Source organism: Haliotis cracherodii, unplaced genomic scaffold (genome assembly GCF_022045235.1).
Source record: "Haliotis cracherodii isolate W230 unplaced genomic scaffold, xgHalCrac1.p SCAF_2, whole genome shotgun sequence".
Lineage (NCBI taxonomy): Eukaryota > Metazoa > Mollusca > Gastropoda > Lepetellida > Haliotidae > Haliotis > Haliotis cracherodii.
This window is the reverse complement of record NW_027266275.1, coordinates 45,683,880-45,708,889: the sequence shown is the minus strand read 5'-3', so window position 1 is coordinate 45,708,889 and position 25,010 is coordinate 45,683,880. Positions and strand designations below refer to the sequence as shown.

General features: G+C 42.3%; 1 protein-coding gene across 3 annotated transcripts in view; it reads left to right on the top strand.

The window, feature by feature from the left end:
• The window catches only part of LOC139468148 (protein N-terminal asparagine amidohydrolase-like), a 638,951-nt gene that overhangs the window by 331,025 nt on the left and 282,916 nt on the right, over positions 1-25,010 (top strand). For all 3 annotated transcript variants that reach the window (XM_071249923.1, XM_071249922.1, XM_071249924.1), the window contains 2 exons: positions 9,797-9,870; positions 18,667-18,720. In XM_071249923.1, coding sequence (XP_071106024.1) covers positions 9,797-9,870; positions 18,667-18,720 — 128 coding nt within the window. The remainder of the gene's footprint in view (positions 1-9,796; positions 9,871-18,666; positions 18,721-25,010) is intronic.

Sequence of the window (25,010 nt, the reverse complement as noted above, 5' to 3'; positions counted from 1 at the left end):
CCTTTGATTCTATGCTGCTACAATTAAACATGGCTATGGGCAAACCCAGTGTACATACACACACAAAATTTGGTCGAAATCGGACCAGTAGTAGCTAAGCTGTAATCCGAAAACCATATCCATAGAACACAGTTGCAGTTCACCAGGAAACAGCTGCAGGGCACAACATCACATCACATCACAGAATCACCTGGTCGGTACTAATTCAAGAAATAAGTATGCCTATTGGAGAAGTCCGTTGTGAGCACGTTATCAGTGTCCTAGGGAGATTGAAATTCTGTGAACAGGGCTTATTCTGAAATTTTACTGCAGCTTCTTTCACTGCTTCAAAAATAGATTTCTATAGTCTGTTTCTTCTTGCGTTGTTCACCAGCAGAATGTACACTGTATCTCACTAACACTGACAACTGTTCTTGGCACCCCACAGCGGATGAACACAATCGCAGTTCCCTGAAAATTATACGCAAAGTCCACGTACTTGTTTCTGTAATCCACAAACCTATACCACAGGTCTACCGACAATACTATAGCATATATAGAAAGACTATATAAGATATCCAACTTTCAGTCACAAACTCACCTCAGATCCCACAGTCTGAAAGAGATTTATGACTGAGGAGTTCACGGTCGTGATCATGTTTTGACTGTAGAACCCCACACGTGGCTATCGGACGAACCCACTACCAGCAGCTTAATTAACACGCTATAGCGCTACCGTTGTTTCGCTATACCTTTTCCGTGGCTCAGGCTCGATATTCACGCGACTGACTGATCCACATGGGTCAAAGGCAAAGTGACACGCTGTGAGGTCAATCACATGCATGCTCAATTCTTGGCTTACTAAGCGATGCTTACCTATTGACGTTGTGTATCTTGAATTCGCGCCAATTCCTGCAACGCAGATATGATCAAGTGACATCCTTCGCTCACGAGACAAGCAACCATGTCGACTTGCCGAGAATACCACGTTAATCCATGAATTATCTTCCTTCTGTGCATTAATTCAAAATGTCATTCAAAGACTTTGCTCTACATATTCACAGTTTGTTTCGGTCGAGAGGAGGATGGGGGCCACACAGTCAATACACGACCTGGGAAACAATACAGTTTACTAAGCGTATGGCCTGGTGCCAGTTTCCGCGTTATAACGCTACCGTTGTCTCCCTATACCGTTACCGTGACTCGTGCACCAGTGTGCTATTGGTGTAGCTAATACACTATATCGTCAAGGTGTGTATTGCCAAATGGGGTCAGACCGTCAGCGCACGACCTTGCATGAGTGCTGGGAATACAACTTTCAGACATAACCGAATCATCATGTTGACACATGATTTCTATAGTCCGTTTCTGCAAACATTAACTTCTGGCCTTAGGCAGTAAGTGTCTGCTGACATCCGTAAACCATAGCGATAGAACACAGTTGCATTTCACTAGATAATAGGGACAACAATAATCACATCACAGACCTCACCGGGTCGGTAATAATTCAAGAAATAAGTGTGCCTATTGGAGTAGAAGGCCCTTCCGAGCATTTTCATTGGTATTCTGAGTTGATTGAAAAGCTGTGAACGAGGCTTATGCCGAAATTTTACTGCAGCTTCTTTCTCTGCTTCTTAAAATATATTTCTATAGTCCGTTTCTACTTGCGTTGTTTACCCGCAGTATGTACACTCAATTTCACTGAGACTGACAAATGATCTTGGTAGTTGATAGCGGATAAACACATTCGCAGTTCGCTGAAAATTACTAAAAGCCCACGTAGTTGTTTGTGAAATCTACAAACCGACACCACAGGTTTACCGACAATACTATAGTGTATAGCGTCAAGAAAAAGGACGCTCCTTTCAGTGTCTTTACTGAACAATTTAAAGTGTCGTAAAATCTGATTGTTTTCCCCACAAAATGACATTTTCACAGTCAGATCACAGTTTGCTGTATGCAAAACATGGAATTTTGTGAAAGCATTCAATATTGAACTGCATATTTAAATAGTAAAGAGTGCCTAGTCTGACAGTTATTGAATGATCTGGTTAGGTACAATAGGTTAAAGTATGTTGTTATGGAAGAATACCTTTTCATTTTTCTCTTCTTAGCCTTCATTGCGATTTGGCTACAATTTGGTACGTCATTGGACAAGCCCAGTCTACAAACACACACGAAAGTTGAACGAAATCGGCCCCATATTAGCCCAGATATTAATGTTTAGAGTTTTGCTCTCTTTAACACTCTGTACCTCCGTTGTCCATTGAGCTACAGACAAACGGTTTGGTGTTCTGGAATGGCCAGGACATGAGGCATAAGAAAAACGCATGACTTTGACCTGAGTCAAAAGTTTGAAAATAACTTTGAGCCGGAAGTAGGAGTCAATATGGCGGCCATTGAAGACATATCTCAGTATGTTTTCTCGGAAGTTGTTAGTATGGTACTTGGACACAAAGTATGGAAAGTTTGGAAGCTTTGGAGCTGGTAGTTTGAGCTGATCAGATTTTGAGAGACAAGTACTCAGAAAAATGGTGAAAGAAAGTGCCAAAACCGTTAAATCCAATATGGCTGCCAAACGGTGCGTTGTAGCTACCATGGTCCTGCAGTTCAAAATGATGGGCATCTGATTGCGCTGCTGCATGGCAAATCTGGAAGTCATTGGACAATTAGTTTCGAAGATTATTGCTGCTGAAGTTGAAACTTTGATGAGTTATCTGCCCTTAGCCATTGGGCCTATGGCCTTGGGTTTTTGCTGGTTACTGCGTCACGTTGGTGCTGATGTTGCTGTCGATTTTGAAGCCATTCTGGCTACTGGTTGTTTTTGTAGGACTGGTACAAAAAACGGCGGAAAAAAAAGAAGAAGGATAATAATAAACACATCAATTACAATAGGGCTCTTAGCCTTTCAGGCTTGGAGCCCTAATAAATTGAACGATTACAATAGGGCTTCCAGCCTTTCAGCTTGGAGCCCTAATAATAAAAAATCGTCAGATTTCAATAGGGCTCTACAGCCTTTCGGCTTGGAGCCCTAATAAATCGAACGATTACAATAGGGCTCTACAGCCTTTCAGCTTGGACCCCTAATAATTAAAGCTGCAAGCAGCAATGGCGGGCTCCAAGTTACACTGTGCACAAACATCCATGTTCGAATCCTCAAAGGGTTTCCTTGAACCAAATCCGTCAAATGTAGGCACCACTTGCAGGGTATCGCCGCTATGAAATTGGCGTGTACTAGGGTGTCCAGGTCTGTTCTAAACCCATTTACGACCTGGAACATGTTCGAATCCATAAAGGGTTTGCTTGTACCAACTCTGTCAAAAGATGAACACCAGAAATCGCCGCTACGAAATTGGCGTGTTCCAGGGGTGGCCAAAATATTAATCAAATATTACCACCAAGCAGTGTTACTTTTAGCATACAACCAAGAACAAAAAATGAGATGTATACGGCACACTAACTTCATGTAAACTTGCCATAGTTTCTGTCAACAACCTTACAAGATATGATCTTTAAAGTAAAATTTTATTGAAAAAAAATGATCAAAATCAAGATCCAATATGGCCGCAACTAAAAAGATATCCAAAATCGGCTATTAAAGTTTGATGTGTTATGTATGGAGACAATTATCAGAAAGTTTGAAAGCATTTCATGCAGTGGACTCAAAGTTGTTTGCATTTGAAGACAGGTACCCAAAAGACATTGTGAAAACCTTGAATCCAATATGGCTGCCAAACCACGTGACCAATGACCAAAGTCAAAGAACAAAAAATGTCAAGCAGCTCAAGTAACAGATACATGCAAGGTTTCAAAGTAATTGGATAAGCAGTTGCGGAGCAATAGGGCAAAATACATCTCTAAAAAATTCTTGTTTTTTAGCTGTCTGCCCTTGGCCTTTGGGCCTACGGCTTTGGGATTTTGGCGGAATCTAGTACTCACCTGTTTTCCCACACATATAAAATTTGAACCAAATCGAGCCAGTGGTTATTTTGCTAGCTCTGGTACAAAAATCGCCGGAATAATAATAATATTAAATCAAACGATAACACTAGGGCTCATCAGCCTTTCGGCTTGGTGACTCTTTAACAGGCTGTCTCGTATTTGTCATTTGAGCTTCCGTCAAACAGATTAGCATTCTGACTTCGTCAGGACCCCGGGTTTCTGTCGCATTGCTTAGATAAAGTGCCGAACCTATAAAAAATAATAATAATAATAAATCGAACGATTACAATAGGGCTCTACAGCCTTTTGGCTTGGAGCCCTAATAATAAATAATAAATCGGCCGATTACAATAGGGCTTCCAGCCTTTCGGCTTGGAGCCCTAGTAATAATAAATAAATAAATTTCCCGCAGCATTTCTGACTTCCACATAAAAGTACCACAGTCTCTCATTCAGTTGAAAAGCAGGAAGCTTTTTGAGTTTGGGTTGAAAACCTCGGAAACCAAGGCCATTCAGAAAGTAAGGGATTGCCTTGTTCAGCGTACCAATGTGACAGTAAGTGGGAGTAATTTGTTTTTATTACGGCGTCGTAAGAGATTTTTAGAATTTTATATTTTTGTCGTTTCCATGGAAATAATATGAACTTTGGAAATTTGAGGGCAGTGCTCTTGTCCGGACCATATCTCCCGAACCATACAAATTAGCTTCTCAAAAGTTTTTACACCTATCAAGCAGGTTATGTAGTGGTGCCTTTGCTATTAACAGATTTTTTCTTTTTTTTTCTTTTTCAATTTAAATTGAAAATTGATGAACTTAGGGTAATGTCCTCGTCTGGAGCATATCTTCTAAACCATGCGACAGAGATTCACCAAACTTTATGCAAATATCAATCATGTTCACTAGTAGTACAGTTTGTTATTTATAGATTTTAATCTTTTTAATTTGCAGCCCCTGACATATAATGAAACAAAATGTTTAGGTTTGTTTTTTTGTCAATCCCTAGTACATTCTCTTTATGCTTTTGTGTCATGAGGCTACTACAGAGCTATTCATATGCGAATCTGCGAAGTTATTGTTATTACAATTTCATGAGATCATCAGAAAGTGAGCTACATGAACCAATATTTGATAAGCTTCATTATATTTCTGTTTTTTTTTCCTTGCCAATCTAAATACATTTGAATGTACACACAGTTTACCGACATGCCACATCGGGGGGATATGTCATCTTCGGATGACTCTTGTGAGTATTTTGAACAAGACTAGAGTTATATTGGTTATAATAAACTGGGCGGCAAAAGAAAGGATAGGTCGAGTTCCATGATCGATAAAAAAATAACAAGAAGAGGTTTTGTTGTGAATTATAATATAATCTAGGGAGGGGTAACAAATGATTGATCAACCACAGTTTGAATGAAATTGTGCAATCACAGGTAATGTAAGCTCAAGGTAAACAATGGTGGGGTAAGAAATTTCATTTTCAAAAGTTGTCTGAAATGTCACAAAACAATTGTCAGACACACTACAAGTTCATTGTCAACACAGTTGCCTTCAATAGCGTGTATGACCTCCAGCTGCCTGGATGCAAGCTGTGATCCGCCGCCTCATCGATGACGTCAGTCTTCTGATGACGTGGACTGGAATCGTCTCTCAGGGCCTGCTGCAATTCTTGTCTGTTGATGGGAGGCTGATGGCGTGCTCTAATCTGTCTGTCAAGATGGTCCCACAGATGTTCAGTAGGATTCATATTGGGTGAGTGGTCAGGCCAGGGCAAAACGTCAACGTTCTGCTGGTTTAGAAAGTTCCGAGTCAGTCTTGCAGTATGGGTCCTGGCATTGTCGTGTTGAAACAATGTCCCCTCCTGTTGGTTTTGTAAGAACTCAAGCACAACTGGCTGCAACACTTTGTCTCTGTACTGCACAGCGTTCTGATTTCCCTGTATAATCACCAAATCAGTCTTCTGATCTCCACAAATACCGCCCCACACCATGACATCTCCCCCGCCGAATCGATGGACTTCTCGAATACACGCCGGAGCCAAACGTTCCCCTCTGCTTTGATAAACTCGTTCTCTGCTGTCATTTCGAAACAAGTTAAACCGACTTTCATCAGTAAACAGCACTTGACACCAGCGTCGAACCTGCCTCGCCCATCGCAGTCTCAGGCGTCGATGTTGAGCAGTCAGTACCATTCCTCGGAAAGGACGATACGCTCGGATTCCAGCAGCACGAAGTTGTCGTAGTACTGTACGTTGGCTAATGGGATGTCCCAAAGCTGTTGCTGCCGTCGCCGTTACGAATCTGTTTCGCAGGTGAATGAGCTGTATCTGACCGTCTTCCAGTGGTGTTGACCCTCGGGGTCGTCCGGTTCTAGGCCTGTCCTGTGTCCTCCCTGTCTGCCTGTACCGTTGAATCAGCCTGGCTACTGTCAATGGTGTACAACCAAACCTGGCAATTTGGACCTGTGTTGCCCCCATTTCGGCCTTACCAATGGCTCTCTCTCTCTGCTCCTGTGACAGTCGTGGCATTTCTTTTGTGTGCTTTCATCACGTGTGGTTATACCCTGCAGATGAACATATTTATACAGCTAACATGCACATGCAGTTTATGCCATAGGCGGGAAACGTGTTTCACCATTTTTTTGTCACTGCACGAGCGCCGACAAAAGTGGCGCGTTCAGGTGAGGTGTTTTTTGGTACCTGTGCCTGGGCAGTCATATTCCCAATAACCTATTCTTTCTTTTGCCGCTTGTTTATATTGATTTGCTTCATATATACCAAAGAGACCAAAGAGGACATTAAACCTTATTGAGAATTAGATAATTACAAATTATGAAAAATATAAGTAGGCGGGTGGGTATAGCAAAAACATAATATAGAAGATGAGTTACATTTTTTTGTTACTATGCCAAACCTATGATATTTTAAGATACGCGGTTTCTAACACTAACCTTAAAAAATTTAATATTCTCTCGAAACTTTACTACAAACTTTCAACATTGAAACATTGTCATTTATGTGCTAAACACATTAAAGATGCCATCTTTATGTTCTTCATTAATATAATTCTTTTTGTACTTTAATTTATTTTTACTCTTCTTCTAATGTTACAGATACAGACCATCATGATAATGTTAGTCAAGTGATGATATTAAATATTTTCCTTGACTTCACACTCAACAAATTGCCTGTTTAATTTTTATGTAAGATGCAACAATTTGTTGTATTATTGACTTACCACTAATGGTGTTTTCAATGCCTCCAATTTTCACCTACCCACCTATCAACAGGTAGGACAGACATACAGACATGTTTTTTTATTATCATGGACCCCATGGCCAAAACTTAAATATTTGTATTATACATAGCTATTATATAACTGTTTGTCCAGTGTTAAGTCACTGTAATTGTGTCAATATATACAATACCAATATGCTGGAGTATGTCAAATGTATGCATCCATGTACCTGTCTTCATTCATGATATTTCAGTCGTTTCTTAATGTTATATTTTGTGTGACATACCATTAATTAAATTAGTAAAAGTGTCCCAATATCATCAAAATTTAAATACCAAAAATAATAACATGTTTCGCCCTTCAGTAACTTGTTATTGCAACATTTATTAATAATACGGATGTTGAACATTATACTTTCGTTATTTATTAAAGTTCATTATATTTTCCAAATGTGATTTTGTCTTCATTCACCAATTGATAATGCATGAGCCATACGACAGAGTCGCACAGGAGTGTTCTACCTGGCTCATTCACAGTCAAACCCACACATTACATCTTACAATTTATGTTTTGTTTTCAATCAAACAATAGTTATCACTGTGTATAATTCTGAGAATACTACCTCTATTACATCTTGAGTAATTCTCACCAATATATGGATTATATAGAAGTGATGTTTTCCGCCTTGCACATATGCAGATGCCTTGGTTGGGAAATGGTATCTTCCTCATGACTTATTATCCCCTACCACGAAGTGGAAGGGGATATAGGAATGGGTGCTGTCCGTCCGTCCCTCCGTCTGCCTGTCACATTTCGTTTCCTGAGCAGAACACAAAAACCATGAGAGATATCTTAACCAAACTTTGCACATTGTGGTCTAGTGGTGAACTGGTGCCTTTTGAAAGTATGGGATTTTAAAAAATGTTTTTTTTTAGAATTTCCATGGCAACAACTATAACTTAGACTGAAAATGGCTGTAGTCCTTGTTTTCGGAGCAGATCTTGAAAACCGTACAATATTTCTTCACCAAACTCGGCACTTAAATAGGTCTAGTAGAAAACTGGTGCCGTTTGATACTTTGGGATTTTAAGAAAAGAAATTCGAGTTTTCCTGGCAACAAATTTGACATTAACTGAAAATGGTGGTAGTCCTTGTTTCCGGAGCAGATCTTGAAAACCGTACAATATGTCGTCACCAAACTTGGCACATTAAATAGGTCTAGTGGTAAACTGGTGCCTTTTGATACTTTGGGATTTTAGAAAAAAATATTTTTCGAGTTTCCCTGGCAATGACTTTGACTTTGACTGAAAATGGCGGCAGTGCTTGTTTCCGGAGCAGATCTTTAAAACCATACAATATTCTGTCATTGTTGAAAGAAAACAGTATCCAGGAACTTTAGCATGGGGCCTCACAATCCACAAGTCACAAGGTAGCACCTTTGAGCAGATGATTGGGAACATGACAATTACACAAGGAAGTAAATTTAAAGCCCAGCCTGGTCAAGTGTATACAATGCTCTATAGGGTCAAATCAAGGAAAGGCCTAAAACTTGTAGGTTTTGCTGAACACAAAATTGTAGTAAACAAAAATGTATTGGATGAGATGAATAGATAGTGGAATGAAATACTGTTCACCTTGACACACCCTGTAGAGAACATTCATGGTGATGGAAGGACTCAAGGTGGCTCACCCGAATGTTTGATCCCTCAGTGCTCATTTTGAAGATGTGAAGAAGGATAAGTTTGTTGGTGTGCTTGATGTTTTGTGTTTCACAGAAACACACATTAATGATTACAGTGAAAGAGACCTGGCAGGATATCAAGTCTATCCAGGAGACACAACACATGGTATTGCTTTGCATGTTTCAACAAGTTTCAAGAACAGTGTCCAGCTATGTGATGTAATGTCACCTCACAGTATTGATTATATTTCCTTTCTTGTTGGCAAGTTCTGCATTGCTTGTGTGTATATTCCTCCAAAAGTGTTATGGTTGCATTCACTTGTAAAGTAATAACTCCCTTACTTCTCTGATTATTGTATAAGTAATAACACAACTCATTACAAATACAACAGTGTAACTGACCTTAAACCTACTCAACTGTATAAACACCTCCTCCTATCCTGTATATATTCTTGTCAACCATACTCTGTACTTCACTTGCTTGATAACGGTGTTAGAACCTACACCGAAACGTTTCTCCTAATTGTAGTAAAGAAGTTGTTCGTCCATATGTCTCATCCTTACTCATTACAAATACACTTACGTATTCTATTATAAACTGCAGATGGCAAACATCGCCAGTAATAACCTTTTTAGTGCTGCAATTAGGCCGTTTACAAAAAAGTCCAGTGAACATAGTTCATAGGAGCTAATGCATTGCACACAACCGGAAATGTCATATTGGTGGGGGATATAAGTATTTCATGCTTGTTAGACAGTGAAGAGGACTTTTGTTGAAAATTCAGAACAGTTTATGGTGTGAGGACAGCTAAGATACAGGAATTATGGCTATGATCTAGTAAAGGTAGTATTCTTAGAATTATACACAATGATAACTATTGTTTGGTTTCTAGTTTCACAATTTTACACATTTGATGGCATAATTCATCTGTTTAATTTGTCTGCATACATATTTTCAGACTTAATCTGCATCTTATTGGAGGCTTTGATGATGTCAAGGGATTTTCTCATTCATTGTCCTTGGAATTACTGAGTAAGTTGTTTTGTTTTGTTAATCTAAAGAGTACACATTTTAAAATAGTCAGTGTAGCCTTTTTGTTTGATGGAGCAAGTCACACTTTAGTTTTCGTTCTCATAGACCAATTTTAAGGTCTTTATAAATGTAAAGTGTGTACTTGCTCCTATAGTTAGTTGTTCATTCCTACATTTGTTTTAATGTACCTACAATAGTTTCTTTATTTTCATCTATGTCATCATAAGAGAATCACATTTAGCTCCCCATCTATGTCATCATAAAAGAATCATGTTTAGTTCCCCATTAATTGTATAATTTCATGTTGAAGTGGAAGGATGGAAGGTAGACACGTCATCATCGCCTTCCACTGCATAACCCCTCCCCTGAAACTACTAGATGGAGGAAGTTGACCTTGCATGTTCAAATAAGTTTCCTCAAAAGATTCTGATCCAATCTCAACGTATCTTTAAATTGTTACTCCTGAAACCATGTCTGACATTTTGAGTTTCACCCACAATTCTTAAACAACTATGAGGGTTCCAATCCATTGTCAACCACATTATCACAGGACATACATCAGTCTGATGGCCCCAACATTTTGTTATCTCTGATGAAACACACTAAGACTTTGTCTCCACAGTCACTGTTGCACTGCTGAATATAAAATAATATTCCATTCCAAATTGGTCATCAGCTGTTCGATGCGGCTATGCAACATAGAGGAGGTAGACTAACTTTTGTTCTGCTCCCAGGCCTAAGCGTAGATTTTGGCTTGGTTTCTTTCATTCTGTACGCAACCTCCACGTGCTTCTGACTCTTTGACTGCAGATGCTGTCGGATTTTCTGTTTTGGTCTTCAAGAACTAGTTCAAATTCAAGCATCTCATACTCATACTCGTCTTCGGCAGCAAATCCAGCCTGGCTTCTGGTTTCTCATAACCACCCTCTGTCTTTTGACAGTTCTGGAGTTTCTGGACTTCCTAGTTCAGCCAGACAAGAACAACAGAATGTGAACCTGTGGCTGAAGAAGTGTTTTCATCTATCCTATCAGATATCAGAGATTCATCATCCGATCTATGGGAAGATATCCATACATGAGATAAGAATTCTCCTGCACTCACCTGTGGCCCTGTCGTCTCAGGCGCCACGATTCGCTGTGCACGCCAGAGAAACCTATGATTGTGGGTTTGAATCCTGGTTCACCCCGATTATGTTTCTAGGTTTGTCAGCACCATACCTGTGCTCGTGGGTTTCACCGAAGTAGTAAACATCTGAGACCTGCATCATTTCGGGCTTTCCTCCCACATTAACCTGACACGCCGTGATATAACTGGAAGAATGTTAAAAGCGGCATTAAACCCGCATGAAATAAGCACCTGCTCGTAGACCCATAGCAGGCACATCTCGTGTCTTGGCTTGTAGTTCCAAATTTGTATGGGCCCTTAATTATTGCCTGCAGTAAATTAACATGTCGATTTATTTGTCACAGTAAGCTGCAGTTATTTAAATGAAAGGCTGAAGAGTTTAGTTGGGGCCTGCAGCTTTTAAAGTGTGTGTGTCTTGATGGCAGCCTGGTATCTCATTTATTTCAAACAATGATTGACCAAGTAACCAAACTTGACTTCAAAAAGAGAAGTTTCAAGGAACAAGCTTGTGTTGGTAGGTTGGTCCAAGTAAAGTTTCACCATCCTACAACTTTTGAGTTCAAGTGCACCCAAAGTGTCTACGAATTGTGGGACAGGGTTTTTGCCAATTTGACATGTGTGGCAGTTACGCCTTAGTTGGTCAAAGCCACAACAGTCACTACTATGGCCATCAAGGGCTAGGGTCTTCTTCTTGTGACAGCCAACTTACATGACATGATCCTGTGACAGTAACCTCTTTCAGTTGAAAGACCTTTGCAATTTTTCCATGCTCCTAAATATCTTCAACTCGATGATAGACCGCATCCAAGGTCTAGTAGATTGAGCATGGAATGGAAGGTTGCCATTGCACAAATGTTAAAATATGGTAGTTGTTGCTGCCCTGCCTGGCAGTTTGGGGGCATTCAAGAAAATGATGATTGAGGCTGCTTCAATTTTTCAAATTCCTTGATGGACACTTAGGGTTGTACCTATCATGAAAGGTAAAGCTTGCTGAGGCAGAGTTATGGCTTCACCTGGCAGTTCATGATTTTGGGGTGATTGTTTTGTTTGCCGTATTGCAGAAGGTAACCTATTCACTTCATGTGGATAAATTTGCCTCAAGATGCAACATTTGCTTTCCTCTCTCAGATGCTGACATTAAAATGTCAAATTTATTATTTTAGTTTGTGCACAAACAACTAGTACCTTAGCCGCAGCTTCTCGTGCTTTATGTATCCTACAACGTCGTATATTTTTATTATGAACTGTCATCACTTGTACATCGTACTCCATTTTTCTGCTATGGATCAGGTTACACTTTACCTATCCCACAATTCAATTCCTTGTCGGCAACGCATGTGCAAACCCATGCTTCTGACGTCACTCACTAAAGCCTATTTAACCCTTCACTTACCATCCGCTCATTCTCGTTTCTATCAAAGCCATCTCGTTTATGCTTCTCGTCATCGGCCTTAATCTCGATGTTATTTTGACATCCATTACCGTGTTGTGTTGCCTATTGTCCTACTCTGGGCCAACATGTCTGCAAGCAGAGGGAAACAACACCTTTCGTCTAGACGACCTCGTAAAGGCAAAAGTGTCAGCGGCTCAACTTTGGCCCCAGATCACAACAAACAAGATGGCGACCTCACACCTCGCTCCAGTCGACCTAGCTGGGCACACACCCCCACCCCCCCGTATTTGACTGCGGCCGACCTGAGAAACCGACTATCACAGCTGGGAATGAAAGTGCCTACCTCATGGACTCGCAAATTCCTCCTCCAGCTCTACAACGAGAATGTGTCAAGCGGCAGATTAGTCGAAGTGACCAGTGACACCCATGATACGACACACGAGGCTCAACACGATAACCTTCATCACCAGCCATCAACAAGTGCAGTTAGCAGATTACAACCTTCTGTCAACGAATTAGCCCAAGCAGCTAGAACACACATTACGGTCGACACGGATTCAATTTACGGCAGTAACGACATCTCCCCTGTGCTTTCCGACATGCCTGCCAGATGCCCGGATATAAACAACATGGCGAATGACGAGTCTCTCCGCGATGAAGTGCGTGAACTGAAAGCACTTATCTACTCGTTGAAAGGGGATTCTACAACAACACATCAGCCAACAACCCTCCAGATGCCACAGGCCATCCCTCCTGACTCCCTGCCACCGATCGACACCATTCCAGCCCACCTCAAGACAAAAATCAAACAAGGTAAATACGTCAACTTGGGATTATTACTACAACAAGATCTCGACATCAGCGAATGTGAAGCAGAGGGACGTGAAGAAACCCAGCCAGGTAGGTCCTTGTCACTACCTGACTTCATCATCGCATTCACTGCTTACTGCGAAAACAACCACGAACTATGTGCACAGTTGGACGACCACGAACAGACCGTAGTAGGACTGGTGAAACTCTTTCCCGGCAAGACAAATCATTATGATTACCATAAACTGTTTGCCGCACGTGTAGCAGCATATGCAGAAAAAGGAACGCCTATTAGGTGGGACATGGTGGACAAACGAATATATACAATGTTTTCCACAGGACAGAGGGCCCGGTCATGTCATTTGTGCCAGAGCATAACCCACACTTCCGATGGATGCCCCAATCTCATGGACCCAAGGATCAGACGTCCAAGCGGGCAGTTCGACAGGACCTCAACAAGCTACCGTGAAGGCAAAGTCGACGCCAGAGGTCGACCCAAAGTGCGCATCAACGGCAGAGAAGTGTGCAACAATTTTAATGACCAGGGCTGCCAGCGACAAACCTACTACTTCGAACACCTGTGTGTTCTCTGTAAAGACACAAGCCACGGGAGACAGACTTGCAGGGAGAGGAAGCATAAGACATGACCGACTCCAGACGGCCTGGCTCCCCTACTATCATGTAGACCCGTTAACCTAACACCAATCAATGTGACTCATCTAAAATATGAACTTTCATCTCATCCAGACCAAATTTCCTCCAACAACATAATCAATGGACTTACACTGGGCTTTGACCCTCTAATCGCTCCTTTGCCTACTACAACTGTCGAGTGTCCCAACAACCTGAGTGCCCAACGAGAGCCTTCTACCATCACAAAACTGGTCCAGTCAGAAGTGGCAAGGGGATACGTGATCGGACCTTTCACCAAGTCGCCTTACCCCATCTACCGAGTCAGTCCCCTAGGTTTAGCCGAAGGCAAGTACAGCCGAAAGAAAGGTCTAATTTTGGACCTATCAGCCCCACACGACAAGCCAGACATCCCAAGTGTAAATGAACTAATTGACAAAGACTTGTGCTCCCTGTCCCATGTTGACCATTGACAACGCTATATCTCTTAATCTGGAAGAAGGAGCGGGGGCCTTGATGTGCAAGGTTGACATTTCCGACGCCTTTAAACAGGTACCCATAGCACCCAAGTTCTGGCCGTTCTTTGGTTTCAAGTGGGAAGAAGAGTTCTATTTCTATACACATTTGGCATTCGGATGCAGATCAAGCCCCAAACTTTTCGACTCCCTCTCAGAAGCAGTATGCTGGATTCTGCATAACAATTATGACGTCAAACATATTCTCCACCTCCTTGACGACTTCCTCACCAGCGATGCGCCAACTGCTGATGCCCAGAAAACCATGAACACTTTATGCGAACTCTTTAGGCTACTCCAAATACAATTAGCTGAACATAAGTCAGCAGGTCCCGTTCCAGTCATCAAATATCTGGGAATCATCCTCGACTCGCTTTCAATGACTGCTAAACTACCACGAGACAAGTTGTCCAGAATTTCAGCAATGGTCCACGAGTTTTCTCGACGGAAAAAGTGTACAAAATGGGAACTGCTGTCACTAGTGGGGCATCTAAATTATACATGCAGAGTCATTATCCCTGGCCGTTCCTTCCTATCCTACCTGATAGACCTTTCTAAGACAGTGAAAAAACTCCACCATCATGTGTACCTATCCCATGCCTGCCGCCAAGACCTACACATGTGGGCCACCTTCCTGAAAGATTGGAATGGAGTGTCATTCTTCCATGACTGTACTGCCACCTCTAACTGTGACATGGAACTATACACGGATGCGGACGCTACTGTAGGCTTTGGTGGTTATTTCCAAGGATCCTGGTTTGCCGACAAATGGCCTCCAAAACTGTTAAGTGGATTGAGCTTAGAACACAGCCTTGCCTTCCTGGAATTATACCCTATTGTTGTGGCAGCCATCTTGTGGGGACATAGATGGTCACAAAAGCGTGTGCTCTTTTGCTGTGACAATATATCAACAGTTCATATCATTAGGAAAGGCAGATCCCAATGTATTAAGATTATGTCTTTAATGAAAACACTAACCTTGACTGCTGCTAAAGGTAACTTTGTCGTCATCGCACAACATATCCCTGGCGTTCATAACAACATTGCTGATGCGCTCTCTCGTTTGCAGCTCAAGAAATTCCGAAGTCTAGCGCCATCAGCAGAGAAGAATGCCACACCATGCCCTCCCAGTTCACAAGTCATCTGGATTTAATTACCCATCTGAATACCCTGTGGTCCGCCGCCATTACCCCTCGCACCAGACACGCTTGCGCCACAGGAGTGCAGTGCTACATCAAGTTCATGATCCGTGTGTACCTGTTTCCAATGGAAGCTGACACTCTGCCCCCAGTGCAAGAGACGTATCTCCAGTACTTTCTGGCCCACTGTTTCGGGGTCCTTCAGCTCGCCTATACAACAGTGAAAACATACCTGGCGGGTATTAGGTATACTTACTTGCAAGCCGGATTACATACTGTGTTTGATTCCCCAGCCTCCGGTGCCTTCGCCCGTATCCAGACTTTGATGAGAGGATACAAGAAGTTACAATCTCCCGTCAAGAGTAAGAGGCTTCCCATTACGTATGACATTCTTTGTCAGATCGTCACTCTCCTAAGACAGGGTGTGCTAGGACCTTACAATGACTTGAATATGGAGACTATGTGCACCATTGCCTTCTTTGGATTTTTACGTTGTGGCGAGTTTACCTGCTCATCTAGTTTCTGCGTAGAAGACATCACATTCGATTCAAATCGTGCCAGGTGCATTTTACAACTCAAAGTGTCTAAGACTGACCCCTTTCGTCTAGGGGTACATATTTCATTGTTCGCTACGAAGAACCTGGTGTGCCCCTTTCGCAGCCTGACACAACTCGTATGGATCAGACGACAGAGTGGGGCACGTAACACCGACCCCCTCTTTGTGGACAGCTCCTTTACAGCCATTACCAGGAATACCTTTCTGAGATGGCTCAGCATTATATTGTGTTGCGCCGGTTTTAGTTCCAGTGGGTATTCAGGACACTCTTTCAGGATCGGTGCGGCCACAACGGCAGCTCAAGCTCGCCTAGAGGACCACCTTATCAAGACTCTAGGACGGTGGAGCTCTGACTCGGTACATCCGAACCCCCGAAGCTACCTTGCGCCAAGCTCAGATCTCCCTATGTACCGTGTGACATGCATAGACTTGACTTCGACCTGACGAGGCGCCATAGTCTACCACGTCAGTTTGTGTATATATTTAGATGGTTGTGGAGCATCGTTCTCAACCCATGTTTAATCATGACCGTTAGTTCCGTGTGCCATCATTCTTCTTGCCAAATCATCTCAGTACTCTTCTGTAGTGTCTGTTGTACCCAACCATGTAGAGCACAGTATATGGACTCCACTATGTGCTAAGTGAAGATATACAGACATTGTGCCATAAATTCCATACCCCTGCTACTGCCTCCCAGTGCTCGCTGTGATACAGACTATACGGCACGTGTACAAGGACTGATGCTATCAAACTTTGTTATAAGTCATTACATATTATTCCTTGGGGGCACTCGGTTGCTACACAACCTCTCTTTGGGCGTCTGTAGCCCCAACTTATACCATATACCTCTCCCTAACCTAACACCCGGGGCTTCACGACCTCGAAGGGTACATCTATACTAATACTGGGATCCTAGATCCCAGATTAATCCACAACAATACTCGGGTTGACGACCCACTAACAAGCTATCAACCCAGGATCCACGATCCTCGGGGTACTCTTTCTCTATTCCTATCACTCGGGTTTACGACCCACTAGCACCAGCAACCGAGGTAGCCCCCCTTTGTCGCCAATGTAAATAAATTATGATATTATATTCCATTGTTTGTTGTTGTTTGCTGCACAAATTTGCAGTCATAAGATGGTATATTTGGGCTATGGTGTACTTGACTGATGAGAACCAAAATGTACCCTTGTCATTAGGTGCCCACTCTTCTAATCTAGTTCACTTAGGTTTTGAGTTCATGCTCCAGTGTTTACAGCAGGCACTGTCGACATCCAACTTTTCCAACTTTAGGTGCTTTGAGATGTCCAATAACCAGTTGGGATTCCGAGTTAGAATTGTTCCCATCAACAATGATTGTGAAAAGCGACTTAGTAGCTTGGACGGTCATGCTCAGTGACTTAGTTGATACTTTGTCACAGTACGCTGACTTCGATAGTTGCTCACAATATCACTGGATTGTATGGCCCAGACACGATTACTTACAGACTGCATTCATATAGCTGGAATATTTCTGAGTGAGGCGTTTGAATAAAGTGAGATGTCAGTGTGTGTGTGATGAGTTAGCCCTGCTATATAAGAACTGATTAATTTCTAGTTTAGCAAAACTGACAGAATCTTTCTTTTGTCTCTGAGTACATGTGCTGTAAGTACCAATTGCCATGTTGGTTGGACTGTGTTAGAAAGTGTTTTTGCCAGGATTGTTATGACGTACATAGGTGAGTGTGTCTTTGTTATTTAGCATTGTACTGAGCAATATTCCGGCTATATGATGGCGGTCTGTAACCAAATCATCAAATCACTAAGCCTGACTCCCTGATGCATGAAGTCATCTCGTACGACCAGTTTAGGTTGCTGGGGCTTAGTCAAACCTGAAATCCTAGTGGGTATGATTTCTCCTCTATCTTGTGGCAAAGGATGTCAAGTCCTGTCCTGTGAAGGCATTGAAGAAGTGCTGGAACATGCTGAAGATCATGCAGCCTTTTTCATTGACAGCACAAACGCCTGTACTAGTAAGAAGGAAGTATCCAAGAATACCTTATCCGTGTTATTACTAGCAATGATCTTGGCAGCTTATCAGGACACTGGATTGCAGCCGCCACAAGGAAACAATTCACATGAGATCAGTGCACTTGCAACTACACAATCAATTCGTCCATAGTATTGACTTGTGGCAGCAAGTTTGGATTAAGAAATTTTATGAGCCCTGACTATCATTACACACCAATTGTTCTGTCACAGACATAAACTGTTGATTGTGGCAGACAAATTCCATCTTGCCAACTACTACGTGGAAGATTTGTTGGTTTGAGATGGTGAGCTTTATCAGCTGGGTCCTCTGGGTCCTCTGGGTTTTCGCACAGATTCTTGAAGATGAAATTAACCCCCTTCAAGCCTCAGGCTAAGTAAGGGTTGTTAAGACTTCCTCTCTACTGTGTCTTCTACCAGATTCATTGTATCTCAAGATATCACTACCTGTCCTTACATAAGACACTTAACTAACTACTGCAGTGTGGTAGGAGAGGTAACTCCCATTCAATGAGGGAATATTCTCCGACCAAAACATACACATGAAAGTCATTGTTAGACATTTTCAGAAACTGATTTGTTGTATGTCTTTCAGATATGCTGAGATCGTTCAAGCAAAATATTCATCTCCAGACAGCTTGTATTGCAGGTAAACATGTCATCATCTTTTTTTGTATTATTTCTAGTACCAATGAGTTATGTCAACTGTTATTACAAATCAAAATCTTACAATCTACTTGCTTCGTTGAGAGAAAATAAACTTGCTGACATGTGGCCCCTGCATGTATAGCAAACTTCAAGGGCGCATCCTTCATAATTCTTGCGAATCCTCTACCTCTGTTACATCTTTGCCATAAATCCTGTATTTTGGCTTCAATCACAATACCTAAATATTCAACAGACGTCCTCTTCACTGTCAGTTACACACAATTAGTTGTTCCCGAAAAGCACTAAAGCAACCCAAGCTATGACGTGCATAGTGGCGGAAAACCTCACTTCTTTCCTGTGTGTGCTAGAGTCAACACCTATTGTTATATTTGTAACGATCTAGCACTTGGATGTAGTCACATTTAATCTAAGATCGTTCTATAGTTTTCTGAAAACAGATATGTTAAGTCATATTAGGAGCTGCTAATTGTAGTGACGATCGTACTTACGTAAGTATTGCTGTGTTTGTGAGGTCGTCATGGAGTCTCCCCCTCCTCCTGCTTGTAAGAAGTGTGGCCATTTCATGATCACAGTGGATCCTCACAGCAACTGCTGGAAGTGCAGGGAGGCCAATTGCACTGAAGAGGCAAGATGCGTTCAGTACTCTACTCTGTCTAAAGTATGGCTTCAACAAACTAGCAGAAGCCTGGACTAAAGCTAGATGAAGAGAAGGTCTACGTGATAGCAGCTATTGACTCAGACCTAGCCTCTGACCCTGTCACAGCATCCCTACCTTCTACTCCGTCAAATGAATCTACTTCTGCGTTCTCTATGAACATGAACAGTTCTTCAACCAGCAGAAGAAGATGATGGAGTCGCTGTTTGAGTCCCGCTTCTCAGCAAAATCTCAGGAGATGGAGTTGCTTAGAAAGAAGCAGACAGTAGTGGCTAAGAAGACTCTCCCGGCCAAGAGGCTGCATGGGGGACAGCCATCTGTTCAGACCACAGCCACAGCTATATTGCTTACCCCAGATGACCATACAGATCAGCCGGGTAGAAGCTCCCCCTTTACCTCCCGTGAACCACAGGCATCTAGATCTCCGCTTGGGCCCTGTCACGGTACCGCAAGGCCATCTTCCTCATCTAAGACTCTGTACAGAATAGGTGAGTGGGTTGGGGAATTCCAGGATTAGATCTTATTGTTCATGCCTTGCGGGTGGATGGTTTTGAGATCAAATATCGATTTGAGTTCAATGGACCGGCGCCTGGCCGTGCTCTGAGCTGTCTCAGGGTCTGTTTTGAGCTGTTGTATGATTTGATAGTGTAGGTCTCTGGTTGAGTGTCCTACGGAGTTAAAGTTTTTGGCGACAGGTTTGTCCCTTTGGTGGTTTATATCAGCAAAGTGTTCTTTGAGTCTGATACAGAAGTGTCGTTCGGTCTCACCTACATATTGTTTGCCACATTTGGTGCAATTAAGCAGATAGATTATGTTTCTGCTTTTGCAAGTGAAATGCGGAAGGCATTTGTATTTTTTTCCTGTTGTGTGGCTATTGAAGGTGTTGATCGATTTCATATTTGTGCAGATTTTGCAAACCTGTTTGTTCATGAGGATATCTCTGAGAGTGCGTTTTTTCCTGTATGCCGTGATGTGTGGGACTCGGAAGGTGTCTTTGCACGTATCTGATCCTAGGAGTAGGTGCCAGGATTTTTAAATCATGGAGCTGACCTTGAGTGCAGTGGGGTTGTAATCTGTGATAAAGATCACTGGTTTAGTGTCTTTTGAGGATGTCTGTTTAGGTGTTAAGAGGGATGTTCTCTCTTTGGCGTTGGCTTTTGTTTCATTGTCCAAGAGAATTTTCGTGGGATAACCTCTGTTGAGGTAATACTTTACTAGATTGTTGCTATGGAACTCGTATTGTGATTGCGAGCTGCAAATCTTTTTAAGTCGGAGGAATTGACTGTACGGTCCTTTGACTTTAATGTGTCGTGGATGACAGGAGGTGTATAACAGATAAGAGTGTGTATCTGTATCTGTCATGGTCTATTTTAAGATAAAGGTTTGTGTCAGTGAGTTGACGTCTGGCCTCTTGTATGTAATCAGTAGTGTTGAGAATAACGACTGCTGATCCCTTATCTCTGTACTTATATGTAACGCTTAAGAATAACGACTGGAAAAGGTCCTACGGCAGCTTGCCAATGCACTCAATGTGAGCGGCAACAACAACACAGACATTAGCAATGATTTTTCATATTTGAATCTTAACAACAATAGTTCAAATAAAAATCCTGAACTTTACAAAAATGCCTTTGTAGTCAATCTGTCTAATTATCAATGTAATGAGACTGAACTTAGGGCCATACTTTTAGCCCTACACCATTAGATACGGATCTTAACAAAATATACATGGATCTAAAAGCCTTCTTTCGTAGAATGAGAATCTCTCACTTCTTCCATGAGACAAACAAAACAGATACAGTTGACAACTTCAACGATCTAGAGCGTAAGTTTGGCCCACGAAGCACCTGGACCCCTAATCCGGGCATAGACCCGACGCTCGATGCCTTTATCAAATCAGTTAAACACCAATTTCTCAAAATGAACACCATCCCGTTCATACGCAACAATCTCACATGTGCACAGAGAATGGCCATCAATAGTGTCAAAACAAGCCGGAAATCGTGATTAAAAAAGCCGATAAGGGATCAGCAGTCGTTATTCTCAACACTACTGATTACATACAAGAGGCCAGACGTCAACTCACTGACACAAACTTTTATCTTAAAATAGACCATGACCCAACCATGGAATTCGCCAACGAGATCACACAACTTCTCACCAAAATCTTCACCAAAGAAGAGATCACTTACAAAATATTTAATGGACTGTTACTTAAAGACCCCAAACCAGGCTGGTTCTACCTCCTGCCAAAAATTCACAAAAACCTAACACCTGGTAAAGTAACGGACCGCCCAATCATAAGCGGTAACGGCACCACAACTGAACTGATCAGTAGCTTTGTTGACGAACACATAAAAGAGTTTGTTAAACATTATCCTAGTTACATTAGGGACACCACCCACTTTATCCAAACCGTGGGCGCCACCCACCTACCACCTTATAGTGACATCATTCTGGTCACTATGGACGTCACATCCCTCTACACCAATATACCCAACACGGAGGGCCTCCGTGCAGTAGCTCAGGCCATTAGACGTTTCAAACCTGACTGGTCCATCAGCCCCACAAGCTTACTCTCATTACTTAGACTTGTTCTATACAAAAACAATTTTGTTTTCAACAATGAACACTTTGTTCAAACCGGAGGAACAGCTATGGGTACCAAACTAGCCCCATCATACGCAAACATTTTTATGGGAGAACTAGAAGAACTTCTAAAAAAACACACCGATAGCCCCAACTTATACGTCAGATTTATAGACGATATTTTCCTCATTTGGACTTTAGGCTACACGAGGTTAGAATCTTTCATCAAAGAAATGAACCAATCACATCCCACAATTAAATTCACTGCCGAATTTTCTAGCTTTCCTAGACACATGGGTCATTTTCAACCAAGAAACCAATCAACTGGATTTTGACCTATATTGCAAGCCTACAGATACACACTCTTATCTGTTATACACCTCCTGTCATCCACGACACATTAAAGTCAAAGGACCGTACAGTCAATTCCTCCGACTCAAAAGATTTGCAGCTCGCAATCACAATACGAGTTCCATAGCAACAATCTAGTAAAGTATTACCTCAACAGAGGTTATCCCAAGAAAATTCTCTTGGACAATGAAACAAAAGCCAACGCCAAAGAGAGAACATCCCTCTTAACACCTAAACAGACATCCTCAAAAGACACTAAACCAGTGATCTTTATCACAGATTACAACCCCACTGCACTCAAGGTCAGCTCCATGATTTAAAAATCCTGGCACCTACTCCTAGGATCAGATACGTGCAAAGACACCTTCCGAGTCCCACACATCACGGCATACAGGAAAAAACGCACTCTCAGAGATATCCTCATGAACAAACAGGTTTGCAAAATCTGCACAAATATGAAATCGATCAACACCTTCAATAGCCACACAACAGGAAAAAAATACAAATGCCTTCCGCATTTCACTTGCAAAAGCAGAAACATAATCTATCTGCTTAATTGCACCAAATGTGGCAAACAATATGTAGGTGAGACCGAACGACACTTCTGTATCAGACTCAAAGAACACTTTGCTGATATAAACCACCAAAGGGACAAACCTGTCGCCAAAAACTTTAACTCCGTAGGACACTCAACCAGAGACCTACACTATCAAATCATACAACAGCTCAAAACAGACCCTGAGTCAGCTCAGAGCACGACCAGGCGCCGGTCCATTGAACTCAAATGGTCATTTGATCTCAAAACCATCCACCCGCAAGGCATGAGCGATAAGATCTAATCCTGGAATTCCCCAACCCACTCACCTATTCTGTTTTCTCTTTCTGGAACGACAGCATTAGATCACACAGCCTCCTTCTTCACAAACCCGCTTCTGATAAACCAATCGGAACATGACGTCACAACTACCACGGAGTATCTTAATGACCCTAGTGTCATTTTAGACACCGAATTCTGGTCTGTCTACAGGCCACAAAACAGGGAAGACATGGCCAAGCCATCTCTCTCCAACAATAGACCTAATATGCCAAAGATTCGGCCCAAGAGTCCGATTAATAAATTATAATTGGGTTCAAAACACACAAGGTTTGTTCTGTTTTCATGGTCCATTCACCATTGCTAACTCTGGAATCTAAACTGGGACCACATCCAGTCCCAGTAAGTATACATTTAACAAACCCCATGCATTTTGGCTGACAACGACCACTGTGATATTAACACATACCAAACACAACAATAAATTTCGAAATTTATTGAAGCGATCGTAAAATCATGACAATCGATAACCCATCTGTACTCATGCCGCCACCACCGGTCCACCAGCACACCGACCCATCGGTCCACCGGTCCTGAGTAAACCACTCACGATCCACCAGTGGCAATTAGCTCCACCGGTCCACCGGCACACCCCTGCCGATAGACTACCTCGGTACTGCATCTGGAACAAAAAATGTATATAAGGAGTCCCCCCACCCCATATACAACAGTCTGATGAGAGCATACCTGCTCGAAACTAGTCACCTAGATTGCTCTTGGGTCTTAGCCCAAAACCCTTCATTAAGACTCTGTACAGTCACCCCACGGACCCCACAGTAGCCCATCAGACCGTTACGTGAACGTCCCTTCAACTGCATAGTCATCATCAACCGACGCTACCCGCTCAGACAGCACAGTGTCTACCATCATTCCCATACGGGTTCTGTTATACACAGGCAGTCATCACAAGCTGCACAGACCTTACTCAAAGCAGAGTCCTGGACACCAGTGGATGATGAACCGCACTGGGAACAAGTTAAGTGTATGGATTATGACGAACATCCACCCCTCCTGGGAGTTACCCATGGTCATTCGGAGGGGAAATCGGACCTATATGAGGAGGTTAATCAGTCTGACATGAGTTAGTCTGACATGAGTTATATCATCTTATGCCTGTACTCCAACCTCCAAGGACAGAAAATGCACCACTTATGATGCTAGAATACGGAGGATGTCATGCTTCTACATCATCTTAACATATATACCAGACATTGCCATGTCCCAGTTATGCAGGCAAGGTTGTACATCAGGCTTCTGAAAGTCTACTCAAGCTCAGACATGATGACCAGCTACCCTTACCTCCTTTGCTGACAGGGGAGACTAGTGACAATAGAATGGACCTTACATCCCGAGATCTTTGCTAGGGTAACCACGTTATGGCACACACCGCATCCAGATCTCTTTGCCAACTGCCTAAACCATTTATATCAGTCCAGTTCCCGATCCAATGGGTCACCAGATCGATGTACTATCGATGGATTGGATGGGTCTATTTGCATATGCATTCCTACCATGGTCTCTCCTAGACAAGGTCATCTACTAGGTGGAGGAGACGGATTGCATGATAATCTTGATAGCACCAATCTGGCCAAACAGAGCGTGGTTCCCCAGATTATTAAGTCTATTAATGGAAGAGCCTCTCAAGTACCCTCTCCGCCAAGATCTGTTACGACAGTCCAGGTCATTTTTCTAAAGCATTTTCTAAAGACAACCTGCCCAGCCTACATCTAACCATCTGGAAATTATCATGCAAAAGATGCAGACATCAGGGTACTCTGCCTCTGAAGCTGTGGCAAGATCA